The following is a 14,958-nucleotide window of genomic DNA, read 5'->3' on the forward strand; positions in this document are numbered from 1 at the left end:
CTAGGAGCTGAAAATGTATGATAAATACCATTTTGAGAGCAGAAATTTTCAAACAAATTATTTTCAAATTCTTTTCCATGATCACTCCTTAAAGATGTAATGCAATACCCTTTTTCATTTTGAGTTCTTTTGCAAAAAGCTTCAAATATATCAAAGGTTTCATCTTTATGAGCAAGAAAGAAAGTCCATGTGAATCTTGAAAAATCATCAACAATTACAAATGCATATGCCTTGCCTCCTAGACTTCTAGGTGTGATTGGACCAAAAAGATCAAGATGCAACAATTCCAATGGTCTAGACGTAGTTACAACATTTTTTGATTTAAAAGATGATTTTGTATGCTTACCAAGTGCACAAGCTTTGCATTGAAATTCTTTTTCAAATCTTAGCTTTGGAAGTCCTCTAACAAGGTTCTTTCTAGAAAGTTTAGCAAGTGTACTCATGCTAGCATGTCCTAATTTTCTATGCCATAACCATGCACTATCATCTGAAGTCATAAAACATGTTTCACAATTTTCTTCAAGACTTGTTAAATCAAGTAGGTAAATATTATCTATTCTAGCACCAGCAAACATAACATTATTTCCATGAATCTCACAATGTGTAGAAGTAAAAATCACTTTAAAACCATTATCACAAAGTTGACTAACACTTAGAAGATTATACTTTAACCCTTGAACTAATGCAACATTCTCAATGCAAGGATTTTTACCAATAGTTCCACATCCAACAATTTTAGCTTTGCTTTTATCACCAAATTTCACATAACCTTCTTCTTTCAAGGTAAGAGAGGAAAACTTGCCTTTATTTCCTGTCATGTGCCTAGAGCAGCCACTATCAATGTACCAATGTTCTGTTTCCAGCATACTCCTTAGGCAGACCTGAAATCAGTTAACTGTTCTTAGGTACCCAAGCAACTTTGGGTCCTTGAATGTTAGTAACATTAGGTAGAGTTCCTTTAGGCACCCATACTTTTTTTGCCTTAAAGGTTCCTTTCCTAATAGGACAAGCATTAATCATATGACCTCTATGATTACAATAAAAGCATGTAATACTCGGTTGGGAAACGGAAGTAGCTTTAACAAAAAATTGTTTGTATTTTCCATACTTCATAAATCCATCATATCCAATTCCAGATTTTTCATTTGTGAATCTTTGATTCCCAAGAAGTATATCAAGTGTTTCTTTCCCTTTTGTAAATTTAGTTAAATCTCTTGTCAACGATTCAACTTTTTCTTCAAGAATTCTGTTTTTCTCAAGAAGTTGTTCACACACTTCTTTTGATTTTTGAAGCTCATCATTAACTTCCTTAAATGATTTCATTTGAGATTTATAAAATTCATTTTCCTTTGAAACCATACTCAATGAAATGTTTTCAGATCTTAAAGCACAATTTTCATGAACTAAAATTTTGCATTTCTTTTTAAAAGTTCTATACTTATCATATGTCTTCACAAATGCAAGTTCTAATTCATCAACATTAGAAAGTTCAAGATTTACCTCATTTTCACTATCTTCGATGTGTGAGCTTTCACCTTTTTTCTTCAATTGCCATCATACAAGTGTTTGCAGCCTCTTTGTCACTTGTTTCATCATTTGATGAAGAATCACTGTCACTCCAAGTTGCTGCCATTGCCTTTTTGCTTTTGTCCTTTCTGAACTTGGTTTTCTTCTTCAATGTAGGACATTTTGGCTTAATGTGGCCTGGTTTGTTACACTCATAACAAACTATTTCACTTGAATGATTTGGAGTCTTTGGAGCATATTTCTTTGTGAACTTCTTGTATTTGCTTCCACCTTTTCTAAATGCTCTTTTGAATCTTTTGACTATCATAGCCATATCTTCATCATCATCACTTGAAGCACTTGAATCATCACTTGAATTAGCTTTAAGAGCAACATTTTTCTTTTTCTCATCTACTTTTCTGGATATGAAAGCTATCCCTTTCTTTTTCTTTTGATCACCTTCATTCTCATCTTTCTTATAAATCATCTCATGTGCAATGAGAGAACCAATCACTCATCATAGGTGTATTTTCAAATCCTTGGTGTCTTGAATAAGAGTTTTTGCTTCCCACGTCTTTGGAAGAGACCTCAGAATTTTCTTTACAAGTTCTTGTTCTTCAAATCTCTTTCCAAGAGCTTTAAGTAGATTTACAAGGTCTCAGAACTGTACTCATCTCAAAGAATAGTTTCACTGTGTTTCATCTCAAATAATTCATAATCACGGATGAGGAGGTTTGCCTTTGACTCTTTTATCACATCGCCTTCATATGTGACTTCTAGTTTGTCCCATATCTCTTTTGCAGTTTGACATCCTGAAACACGATTATACTCATTAATATCAAGAGCACAATGAAGAATATTAATAGCCTTGGCATTTGTAGAAATTTTCTTCCAATCATTATCATCAAATTCAACTTCAGCTTTAGGAATTTGTACAGTTCCTTCACTGGTTTTATAAGGAATATAAGGACCATCTTTAACTATTCTCCAAGCATCAATGTCAACAGATTGTATAAAGTTTCTCATTCTAGTTTTCCAAAAGGAGTAATTTGTGCCATTAAAAAGTGGTGGTCTAGTGATGGAATAACCTTCAGCTAAGGGGGTAGGTATACCAACAGAATTTCTAGATGAACTAGCCATGTGTGTGGATCAATCTAAGTTGTTTAATCCTCAAGCAAGAGAGACAGGCTCTGATACCAAATTGTTGTACCAAAAAATGTCCAAGAGGGTGGTGAATTGGACTTTAAAAACAATTTTAGGTTCTTTCTCAAAACCTATGTAAATTTCATCTAGGTTAAACTAAGTTAACTAATTTGAAAAATGAACAATATAGCTCTATTGACAAGTTGACTCAAGGTTGTGTATGCAATCGTGATAATCGATATAATGCACTATATAAGCATTCAAGAAATATATCAAGAACCGAATACGTTTTATCACAAAGAACTAGAGCAAGATACCATATATCCTATCCGACAAAGACAACAGATAACCAATGTAATATATCGGATATCACAGATTTTGCAAGAAACTATTTTTCTCGGATAGCGGGAAGATCAACAAGATATGATATCAATTTTCATATCAGCAAAAGCATATCATTCATAAAGCTAAATTGCAAAAATGTAAAGAGCAAGGGTTGAGAAAATGAACACTGGAATTTTTATAGTGGTTCGGCTTTAACTAGCCTACATCCACTCTCTCAAAGATCCCACTTTGAGTCTTCACTCCACTATTCTTCTCTTTTCAAGGCAAGAGACAAAGCCCTTTACAAATCTTCTCAACAAAGCTTTTACAAGTAGCTTCACACTTCTACCAAGTGTTATCCCAAACACTTATCACAATCAAGCTTCAATAGGTGCTTGAATGACCTCTCACAAATGATAATAATGTGTTTAAAAACTCACTCTCACTCAATTACAACAGAAACTATAAAGAAGAGTTGAGTAAATAAGCCAATGATGAGCAATAAATCACTTTGAGCACTTTGAATGAAAGCTTTAAAGATTTTGAACAGTAGAGGGACTTTCATTAAGTGCAAAATGGCCAAAGGAAGGTGTATTTATAGCTTTGGAACGTTTTTTACCGTTGCAGAACTCATTTGAACGTTACAGATACGAATTTCAAGAAAATAGCCGTTATTTTGTCGTTTTCTGCGATGTTGTGCGAGTTGAAAGCGATTAAGCGTACTTGAGAAAATAGTAAACCAGTTAGCATACTAAAATAAGTAGCAAACCAGTTAGCATACCAGGAAAACTTTTCTGCATAACTTTCAAAACTATAAAACTTTACACCAAATCATAGTTAAACATTTTTTAGGCCAATAATGATATTTAAAAAGAAAATCTTTTGAGGGATTAAAAATAAGCATCATTGACTTTTACTCCTCAATTCTTTTCACAACCAATTCTAGAAATTAAAACTAACTTCTATACTAGATGTACCTTCATTTCTGATGTTCAATGCAGCCTTGGAAGGTAACATTTTCTTCTTTTATCTCTTTTGCTTCGTCTTGTGTTATCCTTAGAATGTCATCCTTTCTTCATAAGCACGAATCCATCATGAAATCTTTTTGTCCTTTTTCTTTGAGATACACAACACTTAAAACAATGTTAGTTTGATTCTAGTTGAATTTTGGTATCATCAAAATCTATGCTCCTTTGAGCTTGTGGGGTCAACACACCTATTATACATTTAAATTTCATTTAATTTTAATAATAAAATAAAAAAACACAATTTTAGCAGTAAAAAATATTACTTGTTCAATTTAGGGGTTGCAATAGATAAAATACCTGTAAAAAATATTTTATTAAATTTATTATAAATTTAATTAAAATTTATTATTAATTACTCGAATTTATTCTAAATTCAATTACTATTACTCTAAAAATATTCAAATTTATTTAATTATATATATGTTAATTAATAATTTATATAAAAAATTATTTTTATTGATAATTTATATTTTAAAAAATTAATAATTTTATAAAATATTTAAATTCTTTTTTATTTAAAATAAAATTATAAAATTTATAAATATTATTATAAAAAATATATATTTTATATTTAATTAAATATTTATATAAATAAATTTAAATAATAAATATCAAACATATAAAATTTAAATTTATTAAATCTGTCGTATTACAATTTGATTCGATTGAGTATTCATAAAAATTTAATTCGTTGCTATTTTTATATCCATTTCAAGTGATATTTTAGTATAAAAATTTATCTCACTTTTTATTATTTTAAAAAATTATAAAATTATTAATTATTTTTTTAACTTTATATTTATTTATTATTTTTCATACATTTATCTCTTTTTATAATTTTTTATATTTTAAAAATATTATAAAAATATTTTCATTAATTATTAATATTTTTTATAAAAATAAATTATTTAATTATTTTCTTAATTTTTATAAAAAAAAAAATCTTAAAAGGAAGTGTCGATCGAAGAGACACATAGCAAGGTAAGGCAAGAGAAAATTGTGTTAGAACTTTATGTAACAAGAGATCAAAGATAAAGAGGATTTACCTCTTTTAGGACAACGACATCAATTCAAAAGTAGCGGGTAATTAATTGGTAAACGACAATATTAACAAAAGTTAAATTACTTGCAACACCGCTCCTCTTATCCTGCACGTCTCTGTTGCGAACTGGGTGACACATTATTCATGTGGCATCATTGTCTTTTATTAATTTTTAATTCATTTATTTTAAATTATACATTTTTCCAAAATACAATTTAAGTTATTTTTAAATTATTTTATCTAAAAAATGTATGTTTTTTAAAATGCCATGTGGATATTTTAAGTAAAAATAATTTTTTTTAAAAAAAAGTAAAAATAATATAAACGCAGTACTTGATTAACCTAAATCACGATGCAGAGAACAAAAAATAAATAATAATAATAAGACTGCGTTATACCCACACTGTCACACACCAGGAAAGAAGGGGGAATTCCTCTCTCTCTCTCTCTCTTCACATGACTCGTCCTTACAGATTTCTTGACGCCGTAAACTCGACGGCGAGCACTGCCACCACTACTTTGGAATCGTCGGAACAACCGGCTACGTTGGACTCAGATTTCTTGGTGATACTGGCTGCACTTCTATGCGCTCTTATATGCGTTCTGGGACTCATAGCTGTGGCGCGCTGCGCCTGGCTTAGACGGCTTTCTTCCACGGCCAACTCCAGGTCTCCGAATCCATCTCCGCTCCCCCTTCCTTCAGCTGCAAACAAAGGTCTGAAGAAGAAGATCCTCCAGTCCCTCCCTAAACAGACCTTCTCCCCCGATTCTGCTGCCAAATTCACCGATTGCTCAATTTGTTTGACGGAATTCTCAACCGGTGACGAAATCCGAGTATTGCCTCATTGTGGTCACGGATTCCACGTGAACTGTATCGACATGTGGCTAGGGTCCCACTCATCCTGCCCATCATGCCGTCAGATTTTGGTGGTGGCCAGGTGTCAGAAGTGTGGCGGTTTGCCGGCTAGTTCGAGCGGCGGAGCTGAAACGGAGGCTAGACTGAAAGAGAGGGAAGACGACGCCAATAGGTTCTTGCCTTAGCTTTCTTATCTTTCTTTCTTGTTTGATAGTAGTTAAGATGTTTGGCTATTAGTCCAGAATCTAAATTTGATCAAAAGCAGAAAATTAGGATTAGAAGAAGAAGATTGAAGCATGGAATGAGTAGAATTTCTGTGTATTTTGATTTGATTTGTTTTAAGTAGCGATGTATGTGTAGTGTTTGTATAAAAATCATTTGATTTCGTGTTGAAAAAAAAAAAAAAACTTTAATTTTTGGAAGAATCAATTTATCAATTCTTTCAATTTTTTTAATTAAAAAAATCATTTATTTAAAACAAATAAAAATTATGCATAATTATATAAGAATCTTACAAATGGATTATTCCAAATAATCCCAAAAAAATAACCCAAACAGAAAGTCATAATTAATCAGTGTTGGGTGTGTACTTAATTACTGATTAGGGTGTAATTTTGCATTTTAGAGTAATCTCTCTCTCACCCAGTTCTTGTACTGTGGCTGCTAGGTACTGAGGTTGAGTTCATTTTTTATGCTCAAGAGAGAGCAATTTGTTTGCTGGGCATTTTCTTCTATCCTCTTGGAAGGGAGTTGCTAGTAGTGACCCATTTTTGTCTTGTATTGTAGCTGGTTAATTCTTCTCTGAAACTAGACCATTTTCTTTGGATGCATGCATACACTGCCCATTAACATGAAGTGATGCAATTGAGTTTATTTTTAATTTAATTGATGGTGGAGCCGATATAATAAAAAATTTAAAAATAAAAACAAATGGGACCAACTTCAATGGCTCAAATCTGGCCGCGGTCTATTTCAAATTCAGCATGGACTGTACAGGGCTGGGTCTAGATAGGCCATTTAAGGGTTTATTTCACATTGTTATTAAAATTATTATTGAGAAATTTATTTTATTTTTTTAAATATATTAATTAAAAAATATTAAAAATTAATTAAAAATTAATTTTAATAATAAAATTATTAAAATAATAAAATAATTTTTTTAAAATTATTTTTCTACACAACATTTAAAATTGTACAGAAAAATAACTCAATGCCAAGACTTAATTCAGGGAGACAAACCCCAACAAGCTCGTTTGTTACGTAGCCTGTGTTGACAAAATGCTTTCGTTGATAGCTTCCCTCTCGCTTACTGGTGCTCTAGTGGAATGGGAGTGCAGCAGTTGCAACAGCAATTCCTTAAGACAATTTCTACTTTTCTTCTGAGCTGTGAATTCAATTGTGATGTTTTCTTCTTCTTTCATTACATCCCTCAAACAAAGAAATAGTTTTAGAAAGTGAAGCCAAATAGCGTAAATCTTAAACAACGATCATCCTTCATGACTGCAACCTATCTTATTAACCAATTAGGGTCGTCTACTTACCACCACACCGATATTTAAGACTAAATAATAAAAGGGTTTGAATCACATTTGCTTTAAAAAGTAGTTTGTGATTTATTCTCTTTAAAATATCTATACTCCATTCATAAAAATAGCCTATCTTATTGGAAGACAATTAATGCCAAAATTGGTTTGGTTTGGTTTGGTTCATGGTTGAATTTATAAATCAACCAAACGTATGTATTCTAATTATATAATTACCCACTTGAATACTTTTGCCTTCTCCTTTCTCGTCGTGACCTAACAAAAGATATTGTACTGTTAATCCACTTCAATGGCTATAATACTTCTTTATTCAAAGACATCTATTCCATTTTCCTTGGAGCCGTCCAATTTAAATAAGCTTTGTATTTGCGTGACCCACTAAATCACCACAATAACCCATTTCATTATACTGCTCTCTGCACAATAATCTCTCACAAATCACAATATTAAGCCATTTAATTAATAATTTAGTGATCAACTGCTTAATAATATAAAAAACAATAATTCACAATTTAAAGCATAAATACACCATTGAAAAATAATACATTATATAGCCAACTCTTTTAATCATGAGTAAAATGCATTTACATTTTCTTTTCAACTTGAATGGAGAAGGATAATTAAGTATAATTTCCATTTAAAATTAGTGGACACCATTAGTTTTTTTATTTTGTCAAACACCTGTCTTTGATTGTTAATTAAACCTTACCACAAGTGATTAGGGCCATGGCCACCATATTAGGGGGGGATTTTAAGCAAGGTTTAAATAGGGGTAGTACGCACATAATTAACAACAATAATAAATATGGTGGCTGTGGCCTGTGTGGAGGACAAAGTTAAAGGAAAATCATACATGTTATCTCTTAAATTTACATTAAATCAAGTTTAGATAAAAATTTATCAAAAAAATTGTGGTGATGTTTGAATTGAGGGAATCTCAAATCTACACAATTTGATAAAATCAATAACATTAAAAATCATTCATTTTAATTTTATTAACTCATATATATATATATATATATATATATATATTTAATTTAGTATAGAGGTTAAATTCATGAATTTGAGGACTATTTTGGCAAGAAAACAATTATTTAAAGAATTTATCATTCATTAAAATGAGAAATTTCACAAAATCCACTTATTAGAAGGTTGAAGGGGAGATTTCAAAATAGGAGATTGTGGTGGATTGATAAGGGATTTTCATTGATCCATAGATTTTACCTTTTTTTTATCAATTAAATAATGAATTTTCATGAATTTTACGAAATCTCACATCTAAAAATTTTCAATCTAAATATTACCTATAATAAATAAAAGAGGAAGTTTATAAAATTAAAAAAAAAAAAAAAAGCATCTATGCGATTAAATAATATAAAAAAGAATAGTAACATGCAACCATAGTAATTTAGTAGTCTTATCACATCATTTAGGTTCCATTATAGCTGCGATGTCAAAAAAGTGTATTCTGAAAAAAAAAATATATTATTTTCAATGTTATTAAAAATATTGTTGAATTATTTTTATAATTAAAATATATTATATTTAATTTTAATGCCATTAACTTATATTTTAATTATTTTAAAATTTTTATGATTAAAATACATTAAATTTAATTTTAAATTAAAATAATTAAATAGTTTTTAAATAAAATATAGAGTAATAGTTTTTATTTAATTTTAATTAAAATTCGAAATCTATGATTCTAATGTAAACTAAAATCTATTAATTCTTGTTAAAAAAATTTCATTAATTTTAAAATAATATTTTTATACTCCTAACTTGACTTGATTCGATGATAAAATTAAACCCGATTTAAGCCTCTACTCCTAAATCTCTTATAAAAAAAAAAACTTTTAATTTTTTTTTAAAAATCTAAAATAACTGCATGGCCATTAATAGTGGAGCAAAAAAGGACAGAACATTGGATTTGAAGCATACATGAATATTCTGATGTGGAGTCAGAGGCACTGTTGGGAGATATATATGTAAACTTAAATTCAAAAGTAAACAATCGCTTACTGGTGACGAGCAAATGCAATGGAGGAGAGTAGGAGTAACTGCGCATTGATGGAATGAAAGACGAGGCCTTTTCGTTTGCAGAAACATTTGTACAAGAAGCAAAGAAAAGGGTAATCCTCAAAAGCCGCCCTAATTTTACTTTGATTTTATTGGCTAGAAACCAAACTGAATGATCCTGTGGTCATAGGTTAAAACCGTGGCAGTGCAGGTCTTCTGTTGGTCTGTGATTTTTCAGACCCTCGATGTGCAACCAAGATTTATGATTCACTCTGAAGAAAAGGTTGTCAGAAGCATATGCCATTCGACTGCAAAATGGGGATGACTGAAAACTGCATTGAAGAGCTTGTTTTAAAATGAAATAGCAATACCGTCGAAGACAGATCAAAGTACAGAGCATTATCTAAATCAAGTATCTCTATATTAATCATATTATAATGCAAAAATTTGAAACAAAATGGCAATTTAATAAAATTATAAGATCTTCGTTCTTAATACAATGACATCTTTAGCAGCTCGCAGTGCAAAAGATTCAACAGCCCATCCAAGCTTTTATCAATCATTCTTCGCAGCAGCAGCTTGTCTTGCCCCAACAGCAAAGAACTCTGTAATGACTTCAAGAGGCATGCCTTTGGTTTCTGGGACCTTCAAGAAGACGAACACCCAAGAGATGGTACACATAACAGCAAAAATGATAAAGATGCCTTTAAGGCCAATGGAAGTTAGCATTACAGGCACTGTGTAGGTAACAATTATATCCCCAATCCAGTAAACTAGGGCACAAATGGCAATGCAGAGGCCTCGAGCCCTGGTGGGGAAGATCTCAGAGCAAAGGATATTAGGAATTGGCCCATAAGCCATTACAAAGCAGCAGAAGTAGATGACAACACAAATGGTTGAGATTGCTGCATTGGCGACTGTACCCAAGTCCACGAGTTGGCCAATTATTAGGACGATGAGGGAGCCTATAAGCACAGGAAGTGTGGTGAGTAGCAGGGTCCTGCAAAAAGGGAAGAATTTGTTTAACAAATTAACTTTTTTGAATGAAAAGACATAATCAATATCCATGATTCAAAACTTAATGTAGAGAAAGAAACTACCTTCTGCCTGAGATATCCATTAGCCTCATGCCTACGGCTATACAAGGTAGCATCAGAAATGTTGTGAATGCACTAATAAGGAATGATGCAGACGTTGAACTAATTCCCAGGTTCACAAGAAAAACTTCAACACCTGCCTGCTCAAGAATTTGAGGAGTGTAGTAAAGAATACCACCTATACCAGAAAACTGCAAGCAAGCATGAAAAAAAGCTTCAGTTATTCACCACAATTCATGATATATCCACAAACGTGGATCACGGTAGTACTGTTGCTAATTTCAATTCAATTAAATGGAAGCAGATGTGGAAAAATAAGTAAAATTAAAAAAATGGTTTACCTGCTGAAGAATTTGAATTCCAATCCCAACAACCAATGCCCGCTTAACTCCCGGATCAAGTAAAGCAGCCCAAACAGGTCCCTTTTTGGCAGTTTCAGCTGGGTGAACCATTGCCGGTCCAACTGCATGCTGATCCAGAAGCTTCTTGGAATAAAGAGCAGGCTGACTTACTAGAGCAGCAGCCTGGACATACTCGCCTTCTACAGGAACATCACCACCAGGAAGTGAAACTAGAGACCCACGACGAGATGCAGGGGCTCCCTCCTGGTGCAGAAAAATCCTTTTAAATCCTCCTCCCTTCTTTCCATCTTCTCCTTCTCTCTCAGACCATTTCCATGCTAACTGCCAGCCGCCACCAATACCTGTAGCACCAACAGCCTCCCCAGTTCCTTGCATGAGACTGCTATGGCGTCTCATGCTCAGAATACTGCCATGTGAGGGTGGGGGGTGCATATCCTTTTCCATGCTTGTTGTCTGGCGTGAGATTAATGGACTATGTAAATTGTCATCTGAGTCTCCCCCTGCAGCTTCTGATGTGTAGTCCTCACCTTCCCTCTGCAGGCTCTCTTCATCCCATTGCTCATGTTTAGCATGAGGTTCTGCTGTACTAAACATGCTACCAAAATTAGGGAAAAGCATGCTTCCCCCTGTTTCAGGAAGCTTCTCATGAACACTACCAAAAAGTGTCACAAGAGGATCCATAAGAGGCACGCTTTGGTTCACCATGCTTCCCTGGCGAGATACGAGAGCAAGAGAACTCTGTCCAGTGACAGGTTTGGCAACCCAGGAGAGGCCCTCTTCAGGCCCGTACAATTTGATTTTATCTTTCTCAGCAGTGGGTTCCTGATCATCATCAATTTCATCCGCAGGTCCTATTATGTACTCCTCTATGGACGTTTCACCCCCAATGCCAAGACCTTCAACCAGCAAAGCCATCTCACCTGCGAACGCTAGAAGCTTTAGCAACATCCACTTGATAAAGTTGTCATAAGCTACTTCGATGGAAATATTGATGATTTAATATTGATGATTTGAGTTAGCAGCCAGAATAGTCCAGACATCTGTTCCCAGGGAAATGACTCATTGTGATAAGATATGAAACTATAATCCCAAGTTTCATTCAAGACGATTATGCAAACATCCACTTTAATTAGGGCTCCCTGGTGACTGCTAAACAAACAAGGGATTATGCCATTGGCTGAATCTGGTATACAAATTTCTGAAACTTTTTCCTAGAGAGGACAACAAGGAAAAAAAAGGAATGAGAGTGAAGTACCTGAAACATCTTCCCATCCTCGTAATCTCTGCAGAACTTTTTTAGCCTCAAGCATCTTCCCTTTACTCACAAGCCATCGAGGTGTTTCAGGCAAATAAAATATTGTCAATGCAAAATATAGCAGAGAAGGTATAGAAAGAATCCCAAGCATCAACCTCCAACTTGGAGACGGCGTTAATGACATTCCAAAAACCATACAATATGACAGAAACATCCCGCCAGAACCAGTGAACTGAGGAAGGGTATTTAACATTCCCCTTATGTCTGATGGGGCGGTCTCAGAGATATAAACAGGAACAAGTGTAACAGCTAAGCCAATTGCAAATCCATCTAATAGCCTTGCAATGCACAGGACATAGACATTTGGAGACCAAACCATTATCAAACCACTAACAAAGTAAAGCAATGACGAAATTATTAGCATTGGACGCCGACCAAGCCAATCTGATATTGCTCCTGAGCATGTTGTGATTGCTGTGGCTCCAATAAGTGACATGGCCACAACTAGACCTTCCACTGTGGTTTGCAAGTCGAGGTCCTTCTTGATGTAAACAATAGCACCTGAATGCACAGAAAGAAAAATGCAGCACTGCATCCATTCAATAATTTGACATTGAGAATGAATGGATATTCTGGGCTAGAGAAAACCAAACAAAAAGGACAATAATAATAATAATAATAATAAAGCCCCTTGGCAAACTCGATTACTATTACCCCAAATTCCACAAGTTTATACCGAATCAAAACAGATACAGATTCTTAACTTTCAAAATGGTCGTGATTGAACATCAAATAGACGATATATTAAATGTTTAAGGAAGAAGTACCAGCAATGGTAGCATTATCCCATCCTTGCAAGAAGCTACCAATGCAAGCAGCAATAGCCACTAATGCAGCTCCGTTCATCTTTTAACCAATGAATCAAACTCCTAATAAAACCAACCTGCAAGAAAACAATAACTCAGATAACCAATAAGCGAAATCAGCAACATACTTCAGATCTGATTGCACTCATCAGAAACCCTCTCTAACTACAAAAGACAGAATCAACCTATCCAAGCAGTCAAAGCAGAATCCAATAAATCCAAGCAGTCAGAGCAGAATCCAATAAATAAATTTACTAAATCTGAAAACAAGCTATGGATTAATGCGCTTACTGGATTAGGATCAAAATAAGAGCCCAATTAACATCAGCAAATAGAACAAGACAGAAAGAGGAGATCTCCTTAGATTTACTCGCCTATTGATAGCCCAAAAAAGGTGAGGTGAGACTTGAGACGAAAATAGCGAGCTTAAAGAAGATACAGGTCTAATAAAGTAACAAGTGCCACAGAAAATTTAGCTTCTGAATTAAAGAGAAGAGAAAATACCAATAATCAAGTGCTTGATGAACTGGCTACTTAGTTGAGGAATCTTTGGGAAGGGACAGGTGAGACGAGATATTTAACAAAAATATCTAGGAGAAGAGTTAAAATCTAATCTGGCATAGAGAAGAAAGAAACCAGCTTTGAAGACTGAGACTGAAACTGAGATTAATTGAACCCTTTTCCCCAACAAGCCTTCAACAGCAATCCAATACCCGTCAAAAAGTCGCTTCTCATTCGCTCACTCACGCCACAGAGTTTAACACCTCTTGGCTCTCCCTCCACAACCCATATACTAAATTCACTAGAAACCATGAAAGGTTCCCACTTTGTACAACCACTGTACAGTAGTAAAATTGGAGCAGAGATATACCAACGGAATCCAAAATTAAGCAAAAGAGGGCGTCCGGAACCTACTACTCCAAATCTATGGCTTCCAAATGGACCAACTTGCGATGGAGCTGGAGGACAGATATTGTTATTATTTTATGTAACTTTCTGCTTTTATGGCGTTGCTCTTTGGATCTCAATAATAATAATTTATTGAAGAAGTAATGAAGATCTAAACTGTACTTGCTCTGTAAGAATTGGACATCTACCGTTACCAATCAACAAAATCCTCTTCTATTAATTTTTTTTTTAAATCTAAATTATAATAGTTCAACGGTTTCGTATTTTTTTATTTTAATTTAAATATTTAAATTTTGTTATGATTAAAATTTCAAATTTGTAGAATTTTATTTAAAATTTTCAATTAATTTAAGGGAGTGTATCCAATCTAATATATAATTTTTTATTGATAAATAATATAACTCATGCTACATCATTTCTGTTTGTTTAGTAAAAAATATTTTTATTAAAATATTTCTTTAGTATTTAAAATATTTAAAAAATAAATTAATTAAAAATATTTTTTATAAAAAAAATTAAATTCTTTTTTAAAAAATGACTTTTTCATTTTAAAAAAGAATGTAATTTTCTTTATTTTGGTAATTTTTTTTATTTTGGTAATGTATTATATACATGTCACTAATTTAATATTATAATTAGATAATAAAAAAAATAAAAAAAATAATTTTTATCAAAAAATATTTTTATTTACATATTATTTTCTAAAATAATTATATATATATATATTTTCTTCATTTCCTTCTCTCACTCTATATGTTTATCTCCAAAACTTAAGGAGAGAGAGTTTGGAAAATTAATTGAGAAGGTGGCATTTATGTTTTGTTGGCTAAGTTTGGTTTATGTCATTTGCATGGAGAGATTGAGTGATGAAGCAGTAATATCTACCTGTCAAGAGGAGAGAGGGAGGCGGGTCAAGATCAGGAAGCACTTTCCATTAGCGCAAAAGCGCTATTAGCCACATGGGATACATCGCAGCCTGTCAGTTTTGTCTACGACCACTATGCTTA

General features: G+C 32.9%; 2 protein-coding genes across 3 annotated transcripts; one reads left to right on the top strand and one right to left on the bottom strand.

The window, feature by feature from the left end:
- Positions 1 to 5,482: 5,482 nt before the first annotated feature.
- LOC110654420 (RING-H2 finger protein ATL8) lies at positions 5,483 to 6,779 on the top strand. The gene is made up of 2 exons (XM_021810405.2): positions 5,483 to 6,071; positions 6,567 to 6,779. The coding sequence occupies exons 1-2, from the start codon at positions 5,500 to 5,502 to the stop codon at positions 6,571 to 6,573; spliced, it is 579 nt and encodes a 192-aa protein (XP_021666097.2). The 5' UTR covers positions 5,483 to 5,499; the 3' UTR covers positions 6,574 to 6,779.
- Positions 6,780 to 9,861: 3,082 nt separating this feature from the next.
- LOC110654421 (monosaccharide-sensing protein 2) lies at positions 9,862 to 14,059 on the bottom strand. Of its 2 annotated transcripts, XM_021810408.2 has the most exons (7): positions 13,547 to 14,059; positions 13,334 to 13,416; positions 13,004 to 13,119; positions 12,177 to 12,737; positions 10,901 to 11,841; positions 10,563 to 10,750; positions 9,862 to 10,462 (listed from the first exon to the last, which is right to left on the bottom strand). In XM_021810408.2, the coding sequence occupies exons 3-7, from the start codon at positions 13,080 to 13,082 to the stop codon at positions 10,018 to 10,020; spliced, it is 2,214 nt and encodes a 737-aa protein (XP_021666100.2). In that variant the 5' UTR covers positions 13,083 to 13,119; positions 13,334 to 13,416; positions 13,547 to 14,059; the 3' UTR covers positions 9,862 to 10,017. The 2 variants fall into 2 exon arrangements, with proteins under 2 accessions (XP_021666100.2, XP_021666098.2); XM_021810406.2 differs by lacking the exon at positions 13,334 to 13,416.
- Between the last annotated feature and the right edge of the window lie 899 nt (positions 14,060 to 14,958).

This window comes from Hevea brasiliensis, chromosome 12, assembly GCF_030052815.1.
Source record: "Hevea brasiliensis isolate MT/VB/25A 57/8 chromosome 12, ASM3005281v1, whole genome shotgun sequence".
Taxonomy (NCBI): domain Eukaryota; kingdom Viridiplantae; phylum Streptophyta; class Magnoliopsida; order Malpighiales; family Euphorbiaceae; genus Hevea; species Hevea brasiliensis.